This window comes from Bufo gargarizans, unplaced genomic scaffold (genome assembly GCF_014858855.1).
Source record: "Bufo gargarizans isolate SCDJY-AF-19 unplaced genomic scaffold, ASM1485885v1 original_scaffold_2086_pilon, whole genome shotgun sequence".
Lineage (NCBI taxonomy): Eukaryota > Metazoa > Chordata > Amphibia > Anura > Bufonidae > Bufo > Bufo gargarizans.
The window spans coordinates 227428-250119 of NW_025334636.1; the positions used below are offsets into that span (position 1 = coordinate 227428).

At 47.2% G+C, this 22692-nt stretch overlaps 1 protein-coding gene across 1 annotated transcript in view; it reads left to right on the forward strand.

Moving 5' to 3' along the window:
- The window catches only part of SPTBN4 (spectrin beta, non-erythrocytic 4), a 98262-nt gene extending 76263 nt beyond the window's left edge, over window positions 1–21999 (forward strand). Inside the window, exons 28-37 of the mRNA XM_044274826.1 lie at window positions 659–903; window positions 1337–1475; window positions 4906–4990; window positions 14399–14595; window positions 14688–15343; window positions 17178–17244; window positions 17456–17733; window positions 17843–18016; window positions 18102–18144; window positions 20447–21999. Of these exons, the coding sequence (XP_044130761.1) occupies window positions 659–903; window positions 1337–1475; window positions 4906–4990; window positions 14399–14595; window positions 14688–15343; window positions 17178–17244; window positions 17456–17733; window positions 17843–18016; window positions 18102–18144; window positions 20447–20608 (2046 nt within the window). The 3' untranslated portion in view covers window positions 20609–21999. The remainder of the gene's footprint in view (window positions 1–658; window positions 904–1336; window positions 1476–4905; window positions 4991–14398; window positions 14596–14687; window positions 15344–17177; window positions 17245–17455; window positions 17734–17842; window positions 18017–18101; window positions 18145–20446) is intronic.
- The last annotated feature ends 693 nt before the right edge of the window (window positions 22000–22692 follow it).

Below are 22692 nucleotides of genomic sequence, written 5' to 3' on the forward strand. Positions count from 1 at the left end.
GAGGGGATATGATAGAAACTGCTAAATACATAAAGGGAATCAACAAGGTAAAAGAGGAGAGAATATTTAAAAGAAGAAAAACTGCTACAAGAGGACATAGTTTTAAATTAGAGGGGCAAAGGTTTAAAAGTAATATCAGGAAGTATTAATTTACTGAGAGAGTAGTGGATGCATGGAATAGCCTTCCTGCAGAAGTGGTAGCTGCAAATACAGTGAAGGAGTTTAAGCATGCATGGTATAGGCATAAGGCCATCCTTCATATAAGATTGGGCCAAGGGCTATTCATAGTATTCAGCATGTTGGGCAGACTAGATGGGCCAAATGACTCTTATCTGCTGACACATTCTATGTTTCTATGACGTCATCGTGCCGCCTGCGCCGGCCTCTGATAGGCTGCTGGCCTAATGCCTGCAGCCTATCAGAGGAAGGGAAAGGGACACTTCTCCCTCCCCTGCCTCAGCACAGCCATCTGTATCGCTGTCCGGAAGCACTCATCTACCTGTGCCCCGCCGCCGCTCCCCACTTCTGAGCAGGGCCGCGCCGCCAGCTCCGGGGGGCAATTGCACTGTTGCTTCCCCCCCGCCTCCCCTGGATTTGCCAGTGGCATTGATATGCATAAATGTCAAGGTTTATGGTCAGTCTTCTCTCCAATGGGCAGGTACGGCAGCTGCAGGAAAATGCTGCACAGCTTCGAACAGTTTACGCCGGTGAAAATGCCGCAGCCATAGTCACCAGCGAGCAGGAAGTTATGCGATCCTGGAAGGAGCTCCTAACCTCATGTGAAGACTGCAGGCTGCAGATTACTACCACCAGTGATCGCATGAAGTTCTTAGGTCTCGTGAGGGACCTAATCTCTTGGATGGATAGTGTTATTTGCCAAATTGGCACAGAAGAGAAGCCCAGGTATGTAGACAATTGGTGGCAAACTGTAGAAATTCCACAAGAAAAGGGACGTTGGTTTAGTAGCAGTACATATTGGAGGCACTTTAACGTCAGTGGTTGTGTTGGCCAACTAGAAGAAATGGAGAACTGGGTTGTTCTGCCTCACTGGGTTACTAGACCCTTCTGAACGAGTCAGTTTTTCGAAGTACCAAGGAGCAGGTCTGAGAGCCTGACCACCAGGTTCTGTGTCATATCTAGATGGCCAATATCTTCTCAAGAGAACCCCTAAAAGGAGAGAGACTTTTTGTGGCTCTCAGCTGCTGAGGATATTGTGGGATAGGAAGAAGCCTACCCTTAGCTCAATTTTCAGTTTCTGGGTGGAAATCTTTTTAGAGATTCAATAAGCTGTACACTTACGTACCAGCATATAACTGCCATCTTCATATGTTCCCAGAGACGTGTCTTCCGTGGAAATGCTAATAAGCTACCATCAAGGATTAAAGAGTGAAATTGAGACCCGAAACAAGAGGATCGCAGATTGTGTGGAACTGGGAAAGTCCTTAGTCCTGAACAAGAGGCCGGCAACCGAAGAAGTAGGTGAATTGTAATAACTAACTTATCTTGTCAAAAGCTTTGTGCCAAGATAGGAGCCACAGAATAGGGGATCTGATATCTCTGGCATTGTTATAGAAAATAAATGGATCATCCTCATGATCGTGGTCCCAGTGATTGGACCTCAGAGTTCGGATACTTATTCTTGTTCATAGGATAGAAGCTTATCGTGGTACAAACTCTTTACGTGCTGCTCTGTTCAGACACCGTGTGCATGAGAACTTAGAGTCCTTACAAGTTAAGAACTACAGTGCTGCCCATAATTATTCATACCCCTGGCAAATTTTGACTTAAAGTTACTTTTATTCAACCAGCAAGTAATTTTCTGACGGGAAATGACATAGGTGTCTCCCAAAAGATAGTAAGACTATGAACAAGAGGCATTATTGTGGAAAAAAACATTTCTCAGCTTTTATTTACATTTGAGCAAAAATTGTCCAGTCCAAAATGATTCATACCCTTCTCAATAATCAATAGAAAAGCCTTTATTGGCTATTACAGCAATCAGACGCTTCCTATAATTGCAGACCAGCTTTTTGCAGGTCTCCACAGGTATTTCTGCCCATTCATCTTTAGCAATGAGCTCCAAATCTTTCAGGTTGGAGGGTCTTCTTGCCATCACCCTGATCTTCAGATTCTCAATTGGATTCAAGTCTGGACTCTGGCTGGGCCACTCCAAAACGTTAATGTTGTTGTCTGCTAACCATTTCTTCACCACTTTTACTGTATGTTTTGGGTCATTGTCATGCTGAAATGTCCACTGGTGCCCAAGGCCAAGTTTCTCTGCAGACTGCCCGATGTTGTCATTGAGAATCCTCATGTATTGCTCTTTTTTCATGGTGCCGTTTACTGTGATTAGGTTCCCTGGTCCATTGGCTGAAAAACACCCCCAAAGCATTAGGTTCCCACCACCATGTTTGACAGTGAGGACGGTGTTCTTTGGGTTGAAGGCTTCTCCTTTTTTACGCCAAATGAAGGAAACATCATTGTGACCAAACAATTACATTTTTGTTTCATCTGACCATAACACAGAAGACCAGAAGTCTTCTTCTTTGTCCAGATGAGATTTTGCAAAGGCCAAGCGAGCTTTTGTGTGCCTTATCTGGAGAAGTGGCGTCCTCCTTGGTCTGCATTGTGCAGTGTCCGTTGGATTGTCTGCCTTGAGACATTGCCACCAGCAGAGCCCAGATTCACCAGGATGGCCTTGGTGGTGATCCTTGGATTCTTTTTCACCTCTCTAACTATCCTCCTGGCCAGCACAGGTGTCACTTTTGGCTTCCGACCACGTCCTTTCCACAGTGAGGAACATCTTGTATTTTTTAATAATACTTTGCACTGTAGCCACTGGAACTTGAAAACATTTAGAAATTGCCTTGAAGCCCTTTCCTGACTTGTGAGCAGCCACAATGCGCAGCCGCTGGTCCTCACTGAGCTCCTTTGTCTTAGCCATGACTGTCCACAAACCAACTGCAGAGAGCTGCTGTTTTTCACCTGTTGAGTTGATTAAAACAGATGTTCCCCATTAATCAGGGTAATTAGGATGCTTTAGAACAGCTTGGACTATTTGGAATGGTATTGAACTTTCGATTTTCCCGCAGACTGTGACAGTTTGTGAAGGGTATGAATAATTTTGGACTGGACACTTTTTGCTCAAATGTAAAATAAAAGCTGAGAAATGTTTTTTTCCCACATTAATGCCTCTGGTACATCGTCTTATTATCTTTTGGGAGATACCTATGTCATTTCCCGTCAAAAAATTACTTGCTGGTTGAATAAAAGTAACTTTAAGTCAAAATTTGCCAGGGGTATGAATAATTATGGGCAGCACTGTATATGCACTCCATACTCTGCTGAATTATGGGCTTATTCTCCTCTATGGGCAGCATATAACAAAGGTTGTGCAGAGCCATAATACATTGCTATGCATGAACTCAAAACCCATCGATTTGGTATTGCTTAATCAACATTGGAGAAGAAAGTGAAGCACTTTGGAGAAGAAAGTGATGAGTGTCAGAATAAAGCTAGTTGTCTCTTAGGGCTCTTTCACACGAGCGGATGCCGTGCTAGTAATCTGCTGCGTGAAAGAGAGCCAAGCCCCGTTTCGGACAGCAGAGACACGGAGCATTGACATGATTGATAATGCTCTGTGCCTCTCTGTAATCTTTTTACTACAAAATCACAGTGAGATAAAAAGTTGGCACCGCGATTTTGTAGCAAAAATGTCACAGAGGCACAAATCATTATCAATCATGTTAATGCTCAGTGTCTCTGCTGTCCGGAACGGGGCTTGGGTCTCCTTCACGCAGCTGATTACCCGCACGGGTTGGTCACGGCGTGAAGAACGCAATGTTGCATTGTGATAACACATCTAATGATTGTTAATGGTGTCGCACTGTGACAAGCAACATGTCAGGACTTCAGCATCACAGTCATAGATCACAATGCAAGTCACGTGCGACTGTCTTGCCAGCAAATTCAATAGCCAGAGTTCGGGGAAGAAATACGTAAAATATAACTTTTGATCATTTATTATTAAAAGTGTGAAGGGTGTATCTACAAGATCCTGTGTTTCATTGCAGTCTGGAGTAAAATTATGCAGGTTCTGGTATCGGGGTACCAGTGGCCCAATAGTTGTAGTGCAGTGGTTCCTAAACCACACTGTGCAAATATGTGTGCAGAAAGTTTGCAAGCAATACGCACGAAAACTGCACAAAAAAGTACAACACTGCACTATTTATTTTGGAGTTGTATGTGGTTTTACTGCAGATCTCACCCTTCTATTAAAAAGGGTGAAATTCGCGCCCAAAAAAATGCAACAATTAACATGCTGTGGCTTTCAAAATCCGCACAGCGGATCAATTTCTGCAACTAAGAAACCTAATTACATACATTTTGCTGGTACTGTATCACACTGCAGTTTTTCTGTGCAGAAAAACAGCACCTAATTTGCGTCACGCGCAGGCAGCCTCATTGTTCACCCCTAACAGATGTTCTATAACCAGGCGACCAACCTGAAGGAACCTTTCCGTAAATGATCCTCTTAATATTCCTATTCATGACTTCTCGGGCTCTAATGTGTTTTATTGGAGATCAGCCAGCTCATTAGGGAAACTGAGCGGCACTGTAATGGGTCAACAGTAGAAACGTTTTAGGATATGGCCAAAAATGGCATAAAATCTGCTGAAGAATTGCATTGTTTTCTGAAAATTGTGTCAAAACTGCAATACAGTCACTATGTGGAGACTGTACGTCCAGATGACACTTTCTAGTGCTCCCCCTATTGCATTGTACCTTGGTTAGAAGATACTGACATGGTCATTCAGTTGACCCAGTTTGCATGCAGTTGCATAGGCCAATGTGAATGGAGGACATTTCCATAATACTCTACATTATATTCAATTTTTCCTCCAGATCAAGCAGAGTCTGGACAGATTGATGGCCAAGAAGAGAGAGATGCTGGACAAATGGCAGAAACATTGGGAGTGGCTGCAGCAAAGTAAGTGTGTAATTTCGTGATGCGGAATCTGGTATTGTGAATCCACGTAGTCAGGGGCCCAGCATCTAATGGACGATCTACGTGTTTCTTTAGTTTTCATTTTTATGTAACTCAACTTCACAAAATGTCCTACTTAATCCCCCTTCCTGATTAAAAAAAAAAACGAGGCGGGCAGCCCCCTGCCATCTAAAGACCAGCTAATTAGGGTTGCCATGGAAACCTTTACAGCTCCCACTCTATTTCCACGTCCTCTCTCCCCCGACGAATGCGGGGGAGACTTAAGAGCTAAATGTATGGGGCTCTATCTGTAGAGAGCATTTAACTGCATCAGCATGCCCCCAAAATGTAGGGCCCTCGAGAAAACGTCACGATAGATAAGGTGTAATAAATACAGCATTAGAGATGGAGGCCCCCGTCATTGAAGGGTTAATGATGCAGCCGATTATGGAGTCCACGTAAAGAGTACAACTGCGTTAACTGAACACTTTTTCTACGCAAGGGTTAACCGCAGAGCGATGGATGCCATGACGTGTTTTTCTTTTTCCTTCTAAGAATTGACTATGAGAAAGTTAATAATAAGACTTATGTATGCCTGCTGTATTATTATTATTATTATTAAAGCGCCATTTATTCCGTGGCGCTGTACATATGATAAGCGGTGCACATACATAATACAGACAATTGCACTAAGCATGAACAAGACGAGTTACAGACTGGTACAGGAGGAGAGGGCCCTGCCCGTGAGGGCTTGCAATCTACATGGTATATGAAAGGGATTGGAGCTCAGTTCAATGGATTTACAGTTCAATGGATTTACAAACTGCCCGTCTGTGAAAGGGTTTATTTTTGGAGCGTTAGGTGTATGTAAGGGTTAATGTGCTACAGCTCAGCACCGCATAGGGTCTGTTCACACTGGGAGCTTACCAGAATGGGCAGATGTTATATTGCAGTGAATGCAGTCTTCATAGGAGGGGGGGGGGGGAGAAACACACATATTATAAAACCCTCCACGCAGATTTACGTCATTGCCCCAAAAATAGCAATTGTGCACCTTACAGAACAAAGCTGGCTATATGCATTAGGCTAACGTTGATCAAAACCGACGACTTCAACCAAAACAAACATTTATCGGGTGAAATCTTACAACAAACAATCGTTTTAGCCAACTGACGACAGACCATTACCGTTTGCTCAATTATCAACCAACTTCGATCTAATGAGAGACCATGTGTCATGGTCTTACCTTCTTACTGTTCTTCTTCGTTTGACATGTGCTGGCGGCCATCTTGGTTTCTGGGTTTCTTGTAGCCTCCCACCCTGCGGCTTCTCCTTCCCACTGGGAGGAGCTGGATGCCTAGCTCATATATATAGGAGGTCTGTGGCTTCAGTTCCTTGCTTGGTCCTCCTGTGTTCACATGCTTCTAAGACTGCTGCTGCTTCTGGTTCCTGATCCTGGCCTCGTCTGACTACCCCGTTGGTTCCTGATCCTGGCTTCGTCTGACTACCCTGCTGGTTCCTGATCCAGGCTTCGTCTGACTACCCTTCTGGTTCCTGACCTCTGTCTACGCAAGACCCTGCTTCGGTTTAGCCATCCGTTTGGACTTTTGCTTACAGCTTGATTTTCAATAAAGCCTTCTTATTTCCACTTATCTCTTGTTGTACGTCTGGTTCATGGTTCCATGACATTAGGACCAAGCCATGAATTTTGACGGTACAGGGCCATCCTCGCTACCTACGCTGGTTGCCAGACTTGATCAGCAGGATCACCTGTTGGGTCGGTTCGCTGTGGCGTTGCAAACCCTGCTTGAACGCACGGCTCATTTCGCTTCCGTTGCCGATGGGTCGGTTGTCGTTCCTGGGCCCGCTCCTACTGCCGCTCCGGTTGTTGCGCCAGAGTCTACCCCGACACCTGTTGCTGCGCCTGCGGTGTCTCGGGGTATGACCGGTTCTGCCCCCCTTCCACAGCGCTTTGGGGGAGAGCCAACTCAGTGCCGAGGTTTCCTTAACCAGGTGGGCATTTATTTCGAGTTGCTGCCACATGCCTTTCCTACTGAGAGATCAAAGGTGGGCTTCTTGATCTCGCTGCTCTCGGACAAGGCCTTGGCCTGGGCCAGCCCTTTATGGGAGAACAACAATCCGGTGGTTGCCGAGTTTTCCGGTTTTGTTGCTTCTCTTCGGAAGGTATTCGATGTGCCGGCTCGTGCTGCCTCTGCTGCGAAGCTCCTTATGTCCATCAGACAGGGTTCACGATCCGTAGCTGAATACGCCATTGAGTTTCGTACCCTGGCAGCAGAGGTGGGCTGGAATAATGAGGCTCTGGTCGCTGCTTTCTCTCATGGTCTCTCGGATGCCTTGAAGGATGAGGTTGCAGCTAAGGACCTACCAGTGGAGCTCGAGTCTCTTATTTCTTTCCTGATTTTGATTGACACCAGACTCAGGGAGAGACCTTCCTTTAAGGAGAGCCTGCGGAGGTCTTCTAACAGATTGGCGCCTACGTTTGCTGTCCCACCCGTGCCTCCCTCTCCTCCCACGCCTCCTGGGGATGACTCGTCTGGGGGTGAACCCATGCAGCTGGGGTTTGCTCGCCTGTCCGAGGGGGAGAGGGTACTCCGGAGACGCGAGGGCCGATGCATGTACTGTGGTCTCGGTGGGCATTTTCGGTTGGCATGTCCGAACCGTCCGGGAAACGCTCGCACCTGAGATCCTGTCGGGGGCAGATCTTGGGTGGAGTCTCCTCGTCCCCGGTTTCCCGTGTTGACAAACCACTGATCACTGTTGTCCTCTCCTGGGTCGGGGGCTCGGTGACGACCCAGGCGTTGGTGGACTCTGGTGCTGGTGGTTTGTTCATTGATAGTGTGTTCGCTGCCGCCAATTCCATTCCTCTGCAGCCTCGAGGTTCCCCACTGGCTCTTGAGGCGATAGACGGCAGACCCCTTCTGCCGCCACACGTGACTCATGAGACCCTTCCAGTGGGGATAGCCATTGGTGCCGTTCACAGAGAGTCGGTCTGTCTCCAGGTGATTTCGTCTCCACACTACTCGGTGGTCTTGGGGTACCCCTGGCTCCAGAAGCATAATCCGACTTTTGATTGGAGATCGGCCGAGATCCTCTCGTGGTCACCGCAGTGTGGGGCTAGTTGCATCCATGGGCCTGTCAAGTTGCTGTGTACTTCCTCGGACTCTCTGTTGCCTCCTGAATACGAAGAGTACCGGGATGTATTCGATAAGGTGCGCGCGGTTGCCCTACCTCCGCACCGCCCATACGATTGTGCCATAGAGTTACAATCTGGTGCCGTTCCTCCTCGTGGCAAAGTCTATCCACTGTCGGTAGCGGAGAATGAGGCCATGGAGGAGTACGTGAGGGAGGCGCTTTCACGCGGACACATTCGCAAATCCTCGTCCCCGGCAGGGGCTGGATTTTTCTTTGTGAAAAAGAAGGGCGGTGAGTTGAGGCCTTGCATCGATTACAGGGGTCTCATTCGCATCACGATCAAGAACGCTTACCCGATACCCTTGATTTCCGAGCTGTTCGATCGCCTCAAAGGGGCCACGGTCTTTACCAAACTCGACCTGAGGGCGGCATATAACCTGGTAAGGATCAAGGCGGGCGATGAGTGGAAGACCGCGTTTAACACCAGGACCGGTCATTATGAATCCTTGGTTATGCCCTTTGGGTTGTGCAATGCGCCCGCAGTCTTCCAGGAATTCATCAACGATGTTTTCCGTGACCTGTTGCAGCAGTGTGTGGTGGTCTATTTGGATGACATCTTGGTATATTCTGAATCCATGGAGGCCCACATTATGGATGTCAGACGAGTGTTGCAACGGTTACGAGAGAACAGGCTGTTCGGTAAGCTTGAGAAATGCGAATTTCACCGATCCCAGGTAACCTTCTTAGGTTACATCATTTCCGCTGAGGGGTTCTCCATGGATCCTGAGAAGGTTTCGGCTGTCTTACAGTGGCCCCAGCCCAGTGGTCTCCGTGCCCTGCAGCGCTTTTTGGGCTTCGCCAATTATTATCGGAAGTTCATCAGGGACTTTTCTATGCTAGCCAAGCCTCTCACGGATCTGACCAGGAAGGGCAGTAATTTCCAGGTCTGGCCGCTCGAGGCCATCCAAGCTTTTGAGGCTCTAAAGTCCGCCTTTGTGTCGGCTCCGATTCTGTCGCATCCCAACCCTGGGTTGCCCTTTGTCCTCGAGGTGGACGCGTCTGAGACGGGAGTAGGCGCCCTTCTGTCTCAGCGTAGAACACCAGAGGGTCCTCTGCTTCCTTGTGGGTTTTACTCCCGGAAACTGTCTTCCGCGGAGTGCAACTATCAGATTGGTGACAGGGAGTTATTGGCCATCGTGCAGGCCCTTAAAGAATGGAGGCACTTGCTCGAGGGTTCGGTGGTTCCGGTTCTCATCCTGACGGACCACAAGAATCTGACCTACCTTTCTGAGGCCAAGAGATTGACACCACGTCAGGCCAGATGGGCTCTGTTCTTGTCACGTTTTAATTACGTGGTCTCCTACCTACCCGGTTCCAAGAACATCAGAGCGGATGCCTTATCACGGCAGTACTCCGAGCTGTCCGGGGAGGAGTCGATTCCGACTTCGGTCATACCTCCGAATCAGATCCTGGCCGCCATTCGCACCAGCCTGACCTCTCCCCTGGGTGAGCAGATTTTGGCGGCTCAATCTGGTGCTCCCTCTGGGAGACCCAACGGCAGGTGTTTTGTGCCTGAGGAGTTGCGCACTCGGTTGTTGCGAACCTACCATAACTCCAAGGCCGCGGGGCATCCTGGAAAGAATCAGCTGTCCTGGGCTGTTTCACGTCTGTTCTGGTGGCCTTCTCTACGTTCCGACATCGCCGCATATGTAGCGGCATGCTCCGTTTGTGCCCAGAGTAAGTCCCCTCGGCACCTTCCGTTGGGCCTTTTGCAACCCATAGCCACCGGAGAGCGCCCATGGTCACACCTGGGGATGGATTTCATTGTGGACCTCCCTGCATCCCGAGGCCATACGGTCATTCTCATGATTGTGGATCGGTTTTCCAAAATGTGCCACTGTGTTCCTCTCAAGAAGTTACCCTCTACACAAGAGTTGGCCACGATTTTCGCCAGGGAGGTCTTCCGGTTGCACGGTTTGCCCAAGGAGATTGTGTCGGATCGGGGGAGTCAGTTTGTGTCCAGGTTCTGGCGCGCCTTTTGCTCCCAGTTGGGGATTCATCTCTCTTTCTCCTCGGCCTACCACCCTCAGTCCAATGGGGCCGCAGAACGATCCAATCAGGCCTTGGAGCAATTCCTTCGTTGCTATGTCTCCGATCACCAAGACAATTGGGTTGACCTCCTGCCTTGGGCTGAGTTTGCCAGGAACACGGCGGTGAACTCTTCCTCTGGGACGTCTCCCTTCATGGCCAATTATGGGTTCCAACCTGCCGTGTTACCGGAGGTATTCTCTCCCCAGGATATTCCGGCTGTGGAGGATCACCTTTCCGTCCTACGTGCTTCTTGGATACAGATCCAGAGGTCCCTTGAGGTCTCTGCGCAGCGCCAGAGACTCCAGGCTGATCGCAGACGAGCGCCCGCTCCTTCCTACCAGGTCGGAGACCGTGTATGGTTGTCCACCCGCAACCTCAACCTTCGAGTGCCCACTCCCAAGCTGGCGCCTCGCTTTGTTGGTCCCTTCCGAGTGCTTCGCAGGGTAAACCCGGTAGCCTATGCCCTTGCGCTTCCTCCTGGCATGCGGATCTCCAACGTGTTTCATGTCTCCCTGTTGAAGCCATTGGTGTGTAATCGTTTCACTTCCTCGGTTCCTCGGCCCCGTCCGGTCCAAGTGGGCAATCGTGAGGAATATGAGGTGAGCAATATCCTGGACTCACGCCTGGTCCGCGGTCGGTTGCAGTTTTTGGTCCATTGGCGTGGTTATGGTCCAGAGGAGCGTTCCTGGGTTCCCTCCGCAGATGTCCATGCTCCTGCTTTGCTCCGAGCCTTCCACGCACGCTTCCCTCAGAAACCGTTCCTTACTCCGCGGAGGAGGGGCCCTTGAGGGGGAGGTACTGTCATGGTCTTACCTTCTTACTGTTCTCCTTCGTTTGACATGTGCTGGCGGCCATCTTGGTTTCTGGGTTTCTTGTAGCCTCCCACCCTGCGGCTTCTCCTTCCCACTGGGAGGAGCTGGATGCCTAGCTCATATATATAGGAGGTCTGTGGCTTCAGTTCCTTGCTTGGTCCTCCTGTGTTCACATGCTTCTAAGACTGCTGCTGCTTCTGGTTCCTGATCCTGGCCTCGTCTGACTACCCCGTTGGTTCCTGATCCTGGCTTCGTCTGACTACCCTGCTGGTTCCTGATCCAGGCTTCGTCTGACTACCCTTCTGGTTCCTGACCTCTGTCTACGCAAGACCCTGCTTCGGTTTAGCCATCTGTTTGGACTTTTGCTTACAGCTTGATTTTCAATAAAGCCTTCTTATTTCCACTTATCTCTTGTTGTACGTCTGGTTCATGGTTCCATGACACCATGAAATACAACCAACAAAAAAACAACAACTATGTTTTAGGGCCCATTCACATGACAGTATTTTTCTTTCCGCGGATCAGATGCAGACCCATTCATTTCTATGGGACCGCATAGCACTGTGCTATCCGCTCCCGTATGCCGGCTCCGTACATCTGCATAAAAGATAGAACAGGTCCTATACTTGTCCACAAAATGCGGTCTGTGGCCCCATTGAAGTCTATGGTTCCACAAAAATGCAGATTGCACACAGAATGTGTTCCGTATGCAATCCATATTTTGCGGATCTGTGTCCGCAAACGTTAATGCCCTGTCGTGTCACCTTTGAATCTTTATTAGGGCTCATTCACACGACCGTGATTTTGGTCCACATCCGAGCCGCATTTTTTGCTGCTCGGGTGTGAACCCATTCACTTAAATGGGGCAGCAAAAGATGCGGACAGCGCTCAGTGTGCTGTCCACATCCGTTGCTCCGTTCCGTGGCCCCTCAAAAAAGAGTCCTGTCCTATTCTTGTCCATTTTGCAGACAAGAATAGGCATTTCTATAATGGGAAAAAAGAAAATGGGATGTATCATTTTAAGCGCTTGTTCACACGACCGTGCTGTGTTTTGCAGTATGCAAAACACTGATGCCGCCTGTGTGCCTTCCGCAAATTGTGGAAGGCACACGGGCGGCATCAGTGTTTTGCGGATCAGCAATTTGCGGACTGCAAAACACAGCACGGTCGTGTGAACAATCGCTTAAAATGATACATCCCATTTTTTTTCGCATCAGCAAAATACGGAAACAAACATTACGTTTTTTTTGCTGAAATTCGAAAGATTTTGCTGAACAACTGATCCTGATATTTGTGGACGGCAAATAACATACGGCCGTCTGAATGAGCCTCTACATTTTTTCCTCCACTGAAGTCAGTGGGGTAGATTTACTAATATTGTCTAAAAGTAAGCCTGGATGATAAATCTGTCACTTCTGTAGACGGTCTAGTTGGCCATACACATCAGGTGGAATTTGGTTGATGGTTGAACAATCATCTGGTGAACGTTCCCGTCGTAGACACGGCCAGACACATTTTAGTCCATACTGGCCGTTACAGTTCTTCAAATTGCCCATACACGTTCAATAAAGCTGGGTGATGGACGACAGATCTTTCCGAGAATGTTCTTTCAATGAAAGATCTTTCGTCCACAAACGATCTTTCTTTGAGCAAAAGATCTTTCATCTGATCTATCAGCCGAAAATGTTAAACGCAACAGACTTCTTTTCAAACGATAATGGTCTATCATAAGTCAGCTAAAACGATAGTTCACATGACAAATGTACCTTTTGGATGAAATCAGCCATTTTGATCAACTTTAGACAAATGTAGTATGGTCACCTTAAAGGGGTTATCTCATGATTAATGTAAAAAAAAATGAAATTCAGACATCATATAGGACATGACAATCTCTTTCTAAGGCTACTTTCACACTTGCGGCAGGACAGATCCGACAGGCTGTTCACCATGTCGGATCCGTCCTGCGGCTATTTTGCCATGCCGCCGGACCGCCGCTCCGTTCCCATTGACTATAATGAGACGGGGGCGGAGCTCCAGCGCAGCACGGCGAAAGCCGCCGGACTAAAAAGCCTGACATGCAGTAATTTTAGTCCGGCGGCCTTTCGCCGTGCACCGCCATGCTGCGCCGGAGTTCCGCCCCCGTCCCCATTATAGTCAATGGGGATGGAGCTGCGGCACGGCGAAATAGCCGCAGGATGGATCCGACATGGTGAACAGCCTGTCGGATCCGTCCTGCCGCAAGTGTGAAAGTAGCCTTACAAAGCTAGACCCAGCCCTGTACTTCACATGGATCCAGAGATCTCCACATTCATTGCTCTACTAGATTTATATGAAGCTGCTAGCACAGGGGGAGTGTCCATGCTCTCCCTATCACAGCTCAGGGGGCGTGTCCATGCTCTCCCTATCACAGCTCAGGGGGCGTGTCCATGCTCTCCCTATCACAGCTCAGGGGGTAGTTGAAGGATGAAACTGAGCATGTGCGGCCATCTCAGTAAACAGGTCAAAGAAATAAGAAAAACAAAAACAAAGGAGTAGGTAACAACACTATACAGATACATTTTATTGAATAATTCAGTGGCTATACAAAAATTTTAATTACATGCAATTACAAAAAAGTGTTCAGATCCAGGTGCTGGTTTGAAAACTGTAGAATATATTTTGTGGGACAACCCCTTTAGGATGATGCCACCTATAAATCAGCTGTTTTACTCCAAAAATGCACCAAGGCATGTTTAAGCCACCCACACTTTCTGCTAACCCATGCTCACTAAAATACGTGATAAACTCAGTGCAAAGTATGTAGGCCAGTGTTTGGCACAAAGTATTTTTAGCTGCCAGTCAGATTAGTCTTTGGCCAACTATCATGTAAGGTCTGTGGCCAGCTTTATATGTGCAATATTCCCTCTAAATGACACAACCTTCTGAACAGGTTGTAGGATAGAAACTTTTACCAAAGACTGAACCATCATGCATTGCACAATTTGCAATGGTCAATCTGTTTACCAGAATGGGCAGCATTAAGTGTCCCTTTTAGAGGTTTGGGATGACATGGAGTGGTCTACTGCACGTCTTCCCACGTGTCACCTCTTTCTGCATTACGTTATATAACTGGCAGATGCAATGCATTGGGCGAACTATGGCAATGTGAGGACATCTAAGTAAGATTAGGTAACAAACCCTACTGGCAGGAGGTCCATGCTGCTGTGGAGATCCAGTAGAGTGACTTACTGTAGAATAGAAGGGCAGGTGGCACCTCTTGCCATTGTAGCTCTACTATCTGCAGGAAGCCACCACTGAAGGCTAGAAGTCATTAACTTGTGGCTGTGTACTTATAACTTCTCTTTCCATAATACAGTGCTTGAAGTCCACCAGTTTGCCCAGGAAGCTGGGGTGGCCGATGCCTGGCTAACAGCACAGGAACCCATAGTGAAGAGTCCAGAGCTAGGTAACAGCGTGGATGAGGTGGAGCAGCTAATTCGAAGACATGAGGCCTTCCGTAAAACAGCAGCAGCTTGGGAAGAGAGATTCAGCTCCCTGAGGCGGCTTACTACAGTAAGGAGTACATGAAGTAGGAATGGAAGGGGGAGGGGTAGCATGTGTAATGAAGTCTTGGAAACCATTTTGCTTCCTTTCTGTTTTGCAAGCTGGAGAAGATGAAAGCAGAGCAAAGCAAGCAACCAGCAACCCCGCTCCTTGGTCGTAAAGTATTTCCTGACACAACTGACTTTTCAATGCGTCCATCACCCCTTGCACAGCAGACTATCCATGACAGGTCCGATCAAAAGGACAGCCTGTCGATCCCGAATGGGATTCAGATGGACAGCCATAGAACCAGAGCAGAGACCAGAGTGGGTTATGTACGGCAGGAGATGAAACCAGAAAGGCTGCAGCCAAAGATAGATCACGTGGAGGCCAAGGTAACAGAGAAACCACCACCTGCTCAGGAAGGATCCAGGCCAGAGAGATCAGAAACAAAAGCTGCACAGGTTATGGCGAGCTTAACCGTGGAGAAAGCAGAGAGTAAACCAAGTCGACATACAGAGCGAAGGAGAGAGCGGCATGATCGCAGGCTGGAACGTCAGGAGTCCAGTGAGCAGGAGGTTCCCAAACCAGAGCAGGTAGAGGAGAAGAGGAGGCGGGATAGACATGAGAAGAGGCTGGAAAGACAGGGCTCTAGTGAGCAAGAGACCCCAAAACATGATCTTCCTGATAGAAGAAGAGAAAGACACGAAAGGAGGCCAGAAAGACAAGAGTCCAGCGAGCAAGAAACACCAAGGAATGAACCTGACAGACAAGGAGGGTAAGCATTTTGCAGATCATCTTGATCCAATTTAAGAAGGCTGTATTTCTGCATATATTGGTTATTGTGCAGATGATGCTTATTACAAGCCGTAGAAAATAGACATCTCCACTGTCTGTACATTAAAGCAGTATTCCCGAATCCCGTCTTATTTTATGGCATAACGCTAGGATTTGGGTGTCCTTGTAGATCATAGATTAAATTACAGCATACAATGTCAATCAGCTGCTTCTAAGGCCACCAGGATATTGTCATACATTAATTGAGCCATGAACTCGCGGGGCAGGGATGTAATATTATCACTTTATAAAGCGTTGGTGCGGCCTCATCTGGAATATGCAGTTCAGTCCTGGGCACCAGTCCATAGAAAGGATGCCCTGCAGCTGGAAAAGTACTGAGGAGAGCGACTAAACTGATAAGGGCCCTAGAGGGTCTTGGTTATGAGGAAAGATTAAAATAATTAAATTTATTTAGTCTTGAGAAGAGACGTCTAAGGGGGGACATGATTAATCTATACAAATATATTGATGGGCGCAGAAACAGTGGATAGTGCTGTGTCTTGCTGGACCCCATAGATTACAATGGGATGTGGCGGGAATCCGGTCACTCCCTGACATATATGCCGGGATTTGACTGGACAAAAACCATTGTGTGCAGCAATTTTTCTCCGGATGAATTCCAAATGCATCCCATTATAGTCAGTGGGGTCCAGCAGGCACAGGTGTCCTGTTTTTAGAAGAAGGCAGCCACATTATTCCAATCCTGGACAATCCCTGGGCAAGCGGATGGCTGAGACTGTAAATAAAAGGTAGAATACATGGAGTGACTTAAACAATTATATCCAGGAAACCATTAGAGAAATGACAGAAAGTTCACATAAAGGCTTTTCTTTATTTTTTGGGATTAGAAAAAAACATGGCTGCTTTTTTCTTAAAACAACATCACCCCTGTCCATTGGTTATGTGTGGGTTTTGCAGCTCATCCCCATTGGAGTCAATGGGGCAGAGCTGCAATACTATGGTCAGGGGTGGTGCTGTTTTTGGAAGAATGCAGTCATGTTTTTCTAATTCTGAACAACCTCTTTAATACTTGACAATACACATGTCCCTTGTAAAGGGTTTCTACCATCAGAATTTCTGTTATGTAGCTGACTGACATTAGCGATGTGCTGTCGTCAGCACTACATAACAGTGTTCTTTATACATTTGTCCCTGCGGCCGTTCTCCTAAAAAACACACTTTTACAATATGCTAATGAGCCTCTAGGGGCTATGAGGGTGTTGAGAGGATCCGTCTACTAACCATTTATCCCGCCCAGGTCCTCCGTTTAGCCCGCCTCGCTCCTCTTGATTGATGTCCAGGTTCGCTGGCTCGCTGAAGAAATCCCGCGCCGTCCACTTCTGTATTAGGCGCAGTGAGTAAAGGACACGCTCCTGGTGCTGGCTTCCTCACTGTGACGTAGTTGGTGCAGGCGCAGTGAGGAATCTGGATTTCTTCAGCGAGCCAGCGAACTTGGACATCAATCAAGAGGAGCAGGGCGGGCAGAACAGGGGACCTGGGCGGGATAAAGGGTGAGTAGACGGAGCCTCTAGGTGCTGATTCTACGCCCACATAGCACCTAGAGCCTCATTAGCATATTGTAAAAGTGTGTTTTTTAGGAGAACGGCCGCAGGGACAAATGTATAAACAACACTTATGTAGTGCGGACATTAGCACATCGCTAAGGTCAGTCAGCTACCTAACAGAAATTCTGATGGTAGAAACCCTTTAAGACACGAGAGGATTATATATTTGGAAGCTGCAAGAATGAATGGTCTGATTATCTCTTCTTCTAGAAAGGCGACACTTGCGGACATTGTGGAGCAGCTGCAGGAAAAAGAAGCAGCACAGAATAACCCTTCAGTAAGTATTCCCTACCTGCAGCCTCTGTCTATGTTTTTCCATTATATAATATAGAATGGTCAGCAAATTTCCATATGTATAGCCAGATATAACATATGTGTATGTCAGCCATGTCCGATGGAGCAGTATTCCTAGAAAGCACAGGCTTTTTTGGGACGGGCAACCACTGAATATTGGTTGAGGACCACTTCTTTCTGTTCCTCACCTCCAGAGTAGAGATTCTCCTGCACGATTACCCAACGGTGTAGAAAAGCTCCAGGAAAGGACCCCAAGACCTGATCGGCCAAGAGCAAGAGACAGACCGAAGCCCAGGAGAAGACCTCGACCCAAGGACCCAAACCAACCACCAGGTGAAGCACGGAGATCCCGCTCAGCCCCTGCACAGAGCAGTGCACCACCTCCTCCTCCTCCCACCCATACAATACAGCAAGAAGGTTACCTCTTCAGGAAACATGAGCTGGATGGTCCAAGTAAAAAAGCCTCAAATAGGTGAGTGTAGACCTTGGTGGCATATACAAGGCTTCTAGTGTATACAGGGAAGTCTGTGTAAATGGCCGGTGACTCCTGTGCTTTACATATTTCTGTTGTGTTCCCGCAGGTCCTGGGTAAACCTGTACTGTGTACTAAACAAAGGGGACTTGGGGGTTTATAAAGATGCAAAGAGTCAGAGTTCAGGGGCTACACATGGGGGAGAACCTCTGCTTAACCTACATGGAGCTACCTGTGAGGTGGCTAATGAGTACAAGAAAAAGAAGTTCGTCTTCAAGCTCAGGTGAGGATTCCTCCAGTGTTCGTAAAATGTATTGTAGAGGAATGATGGCGATCAGATGTAAAAGTACAAATGTCTCCTCTTCTAGGTCAACAGATGGGAGGGAATTCCTCTTTCAATCGAAAGACGAGGTAAGGCCATTGCCGGTGACCATCTACTCTCCCAGATTGCATTTAGTGAACATGTATTATCTGTAAATGGAATATCAGAGTTGTACCCTCGAACGAGTCAGTCTGCACAGGTTTATATAATACGGTTGATTATGGACTGTAGGTTTCCTTTAAGGCTTGTTTGGCATGTTGCATGTACCCTGATAGAAGTGTATCATGGAGGTTCTCACTGCCAGGAGGGCCCTGTTAAGCAGCTTGTGGCAAGAGAACCACAATGTCAGTGCAGAAGTCTGTGGCTTCTGTTGTTTGGTCAGTGATTGTGAGCCAAAACCAGAAGTGGAGCCTTCACAGAGATACGGTATAAGGGCTTATGCACACAACCGTATGTATTTTGCTGTCTGCAAAAAGTGGATTCGGGGAAAAAATACGGATGGCGACCATGTGACATCCGTTCTGCATCGATTGTAACAATGCCTATCCTTGTCCACAAAACAGAACATGTCCTATTTACAGGGCTACAGAACCGACATACGGATGCGGACCCATTTAAATGAATTGGTCTGCATCCTATCCGCAAAAAAAGTTACGGAAACAAAATACCCTTGTGTGCATGAGCCCTAAAGGAGAGATTTGCTTCTGTTCTCCGTTTCTGACCTGCACCTGCTTTTGGCTCACAATAAGGGACCATTCACACGGCCATATGAAAGGGTCCGCAGCCGTTCCACATATTTGCGGAACGGGTGTGAACCCATTCATTTTAATGGGGCCGCAAAAGATGCAGATAACACACCATGAATGCGAACTAGGCCTAAAGCAGGCAATACCCATTAGATGAAAGTCGGCTGAACCCACTGTGTGTAGGCGGTCTCAAATCTCTCCTGATAGCAGATGTTGGGGGAAAGAAGGGTCTGATATATTGAATTTCAACATGCCTGATCCTTTTACTTTAATGGGAGACAAGTAAATTGCTATTGGAGACCTGCAGCTTCTTTCTTCTCATTGAAAGCACATGCACTCTCAGCCAAGCGTGCACGTTTATTGGGTGGTTCGGAGGCATATCCGACAGCGATCTAAAGTGTATGGCCACCAAAAGCAGGAAATTCCTACCACCAAATAGGTGGCAAGAGTATTTCAGACAGTCCCTTTAAGAGTTCAAAGAAAGTGAGATCATTATCTAATATTTGACGGTCCATTTATGATCTATCCAGCTAGGGAGCATTTCCACCATGAGACAACTCGGGATCCCTTTTATTCCTGATAGGCTGCACAGGTCATACACATTCAATAGCCGTCAGCCAACTGGTATCGCTCCCGACTTCTCCATACGTATACGCATTCGGCTCGGCTAAACCTGTAATTGGAGAAAGCCACTGCCAGACACCTCTAGGGTGACTTATCTCCTGGGAGAATGAAAGGATCAGGTGCAAAATATCCATTTCTCTCCTCCAACATCATCTGTCAGGGAGAGTCAGGAGCTCCCCATACACATTGGAGTATCGTCCGAACCCTCCATTCTCAGGTTTGGCCGACAATATAGTAATGTGTATGGGGAGGGGGTCTTTAGACTCTGCCAGAATAGCTTGGTACTGTGACGACTAGCCTCCGGCACTCCAGCTGTGGTAAAACAACTACTCCCAATATATACACTTGGCTGTTCTCATAACTCCACAGAAATGAATGGAGCATGCTGGGAGTGGTAGTTTCACCACAGCTGGAGTGCCGGAGGTTGCCATCACTGACCTAGTATGCTACACTATTCTGTCCAATAGAGCAGTGTTCCTCAACTCCAGTCCTCTTGGCCCACCTGACGGTCATGATTTGATGTATTGATACTAATATCACCCGCTCAACACTAGTGAGATCCTGAAAACATGACCGGCAGGTGGTCCCTGAGGACTAGAGTTGAGGAACACTGCAGTAGAGAATGGAAACCACACCAACCAGTATTGGGGCCTTTCACTTGTTCCTGATCATTGCCCAGTGTAAACAGGGCAGCGAACATCTGACAAACAAAGCTAATACGTCGGGTCATCTGTTCTTTTTTGCAAGCATAAAAATGGCCATTGGTCGGCAGAACATTTCATGTAAACGGGGGATGTTCTGCCAACAGTATGCAAAGGGGTACAAATGATCTTACTAATGATTGTGTGTCAACCTAGCACCAGTTACCTTGTAATAGGATTGTTTGGCACCTCTAAAAAGGTCCTGAAGTCAATAGGATCTGTCATGGCTTTACCCTAACATTATGTGTCAAATGTCAATTTGAAGATTTTTATGGTTGACTCAAGATGGACCTTTTTTTTTTTTCCCCTGCCTTTCATAGGAGGAGATGAAAAACTGGATTACAGCTATAGCCACCTGTGTCTCTGAACACGCCGACATGGCCAAATGGAGCCAGACCCTTCTTACTACCTCCTCCACGGACGAAGGCAACATCAAAAGAGAGTCTGATCACAGATCCAGTGCTGGGGGCCGTAAGAAGTGAACCATAGGGGGAAGCACAGAGCCTCCTACAGAGCCCTCGTTTTCCACTTTTTTCACCTTCAGGCTGAGCCGGGAGCAGAACACACACCTGCAGCGATAACCTTTCCAGACCTTAGTTCTACAGGTGGTCTGAAAAGCCTTCTGAAATGTTTTGGAACTGAGTTCTTGATGTCTATGCATTTCCTGAACATAGTTTTCCTACCCAAAAAAAAAACAAAAAAAAAAAAACTGTTGAGTGTTACAATTTTATCCTTAAACTTCCATCCTACAACATTCCCTCTTGGTTCCTCTGGGACCTTGCAGGTATAACGTATGTAACTCTTTTTAGAGTCTGGTGAACATGCATATATATGGCCCAGACTATTACCGTGTAGCAATCAGCCTACGCCTAATATAACAAACATGGCGGGAATCTAGGTTCTTACTGCCTGTGACCACATGTGGTCAGGTAAAGAGAGAAGAGCCCGTGAACTTATATCATGTCCGAATTCCTTTTTTTTTCTTCCTTCTAAGATCAGAATGGTCTGAGATTGTAAAAGAGCACAGACATTACGAGTGCAGGAGAGGACACAGGTATTCGTTTTGTATCGTTGGGAGAGGACTGCAGAAACCTCTTCACAGTGCAATATTTGCTTGGCTGCTACACAATTGTGAGATTTTAGGGGAGAGACCTGAAGGCCTTTATGGAAGGAGAGTAATGTGTGCGAGTTGTCATTTCCTGCCACAGACCAGCCTTTGGTTACCCATTCGGCCACACGACTCATGCCCATTACGTCTTATCCTTTGAGGTTTCGTTTATCCGATGCTGGATGGAGATTTTTTGTTTTATTTTCCAGTTATTTCTAGTCAAGTACATTTATAAAAATTCACCCTTCAGCTATCTTCATCTGGTTGTATTTCAGACTTTTAGATCTGTAATTTTATTTTAATTTTTACCAAAAGTAGGTGTTTTCTGTAAAGGGGTTGTCTGAATTTGGACAATCCCTTTGTGGTAGAATTCCCCAAGGATAGCATAATTTTAGGGTGTCCCATTGCTGAAAGGTAAAGCAATAGGGAAGGGGGGGAAGAGTCCAGCATTAAGTGTTCCCTTTCCCTGCAGCGCCCCCATATGAGCCATGATGCATTACACAGTCTTCAATGTGATATAAAGACAGGCCAGGTCCTCCAGAAGGAGAGATGCTCTTTGTAGTTGCCATGCACTCTGGCTAAGAGATCAGGATAATATATATGGGGGGGCATTCAGTAATTCAGAGTTCCCTTTGATGTTTTATCCAAATTAGGTAACCCCTTTAAAGGGCATCTGTCAGCAGTTTTGTCCCTACGAAACTGGCTGACCTGTTACATGTGCGCTTGGCAGCTGAAGACATCTGTGTTGGTCCCATGTTCATATGTGCCTGCATTGCTGAGAAACATGATGTTTTAATATATGCAAATGAGCCTCTAGGAGCAACAGGGGCGTTGCCGTTACACTTAGAGGCTGAACTCTCTCAGCAACTCTCTACTTTGAATAACAAGGCACGACAGGCGTGATGAAGTTTGTACTGCCTGGCCCTAGTGCATAGGGCACGGCCGTTGTAGAGAGAGCAGAGCCTCTAGGTGTAACGGCAACGCCCCTGTTGCTCCTAGAGGCTAATTTGCATATAGGATGTGTCTGATGGAATTAATTGCCGTCTTCAGTAAAAACGCTATACTGATCCTTAGAACACAGTCTTAGGATACAGTCGCACTATGCATGTAGCGTACGTCTGGGATGCATGTTGGGAAGATTGTCCAGCATATACAGTTAACAGATACCACTATGTAGGCTATCGGCATCAGTCGACCATTGGCTCCTGTGTTAAAGTATACCGTGAGGCATATGTTATTGGTGTGATGCCTTTGGATAGAACAGCACCATACACTATACTATCCAGCAAGGAAAACCTGACAGAACCACATAGGACACTTATCAGATGCACGAAGGCCTGTGGCTATTTAGGCATGTACATAAGGCTACTTTCACACTCTCATTTGGTGCGGATCCGTCATGGATCTGCACAAACGCTTTCATTCAGATAATACAACCGCATGCATCCGTTCAGAACG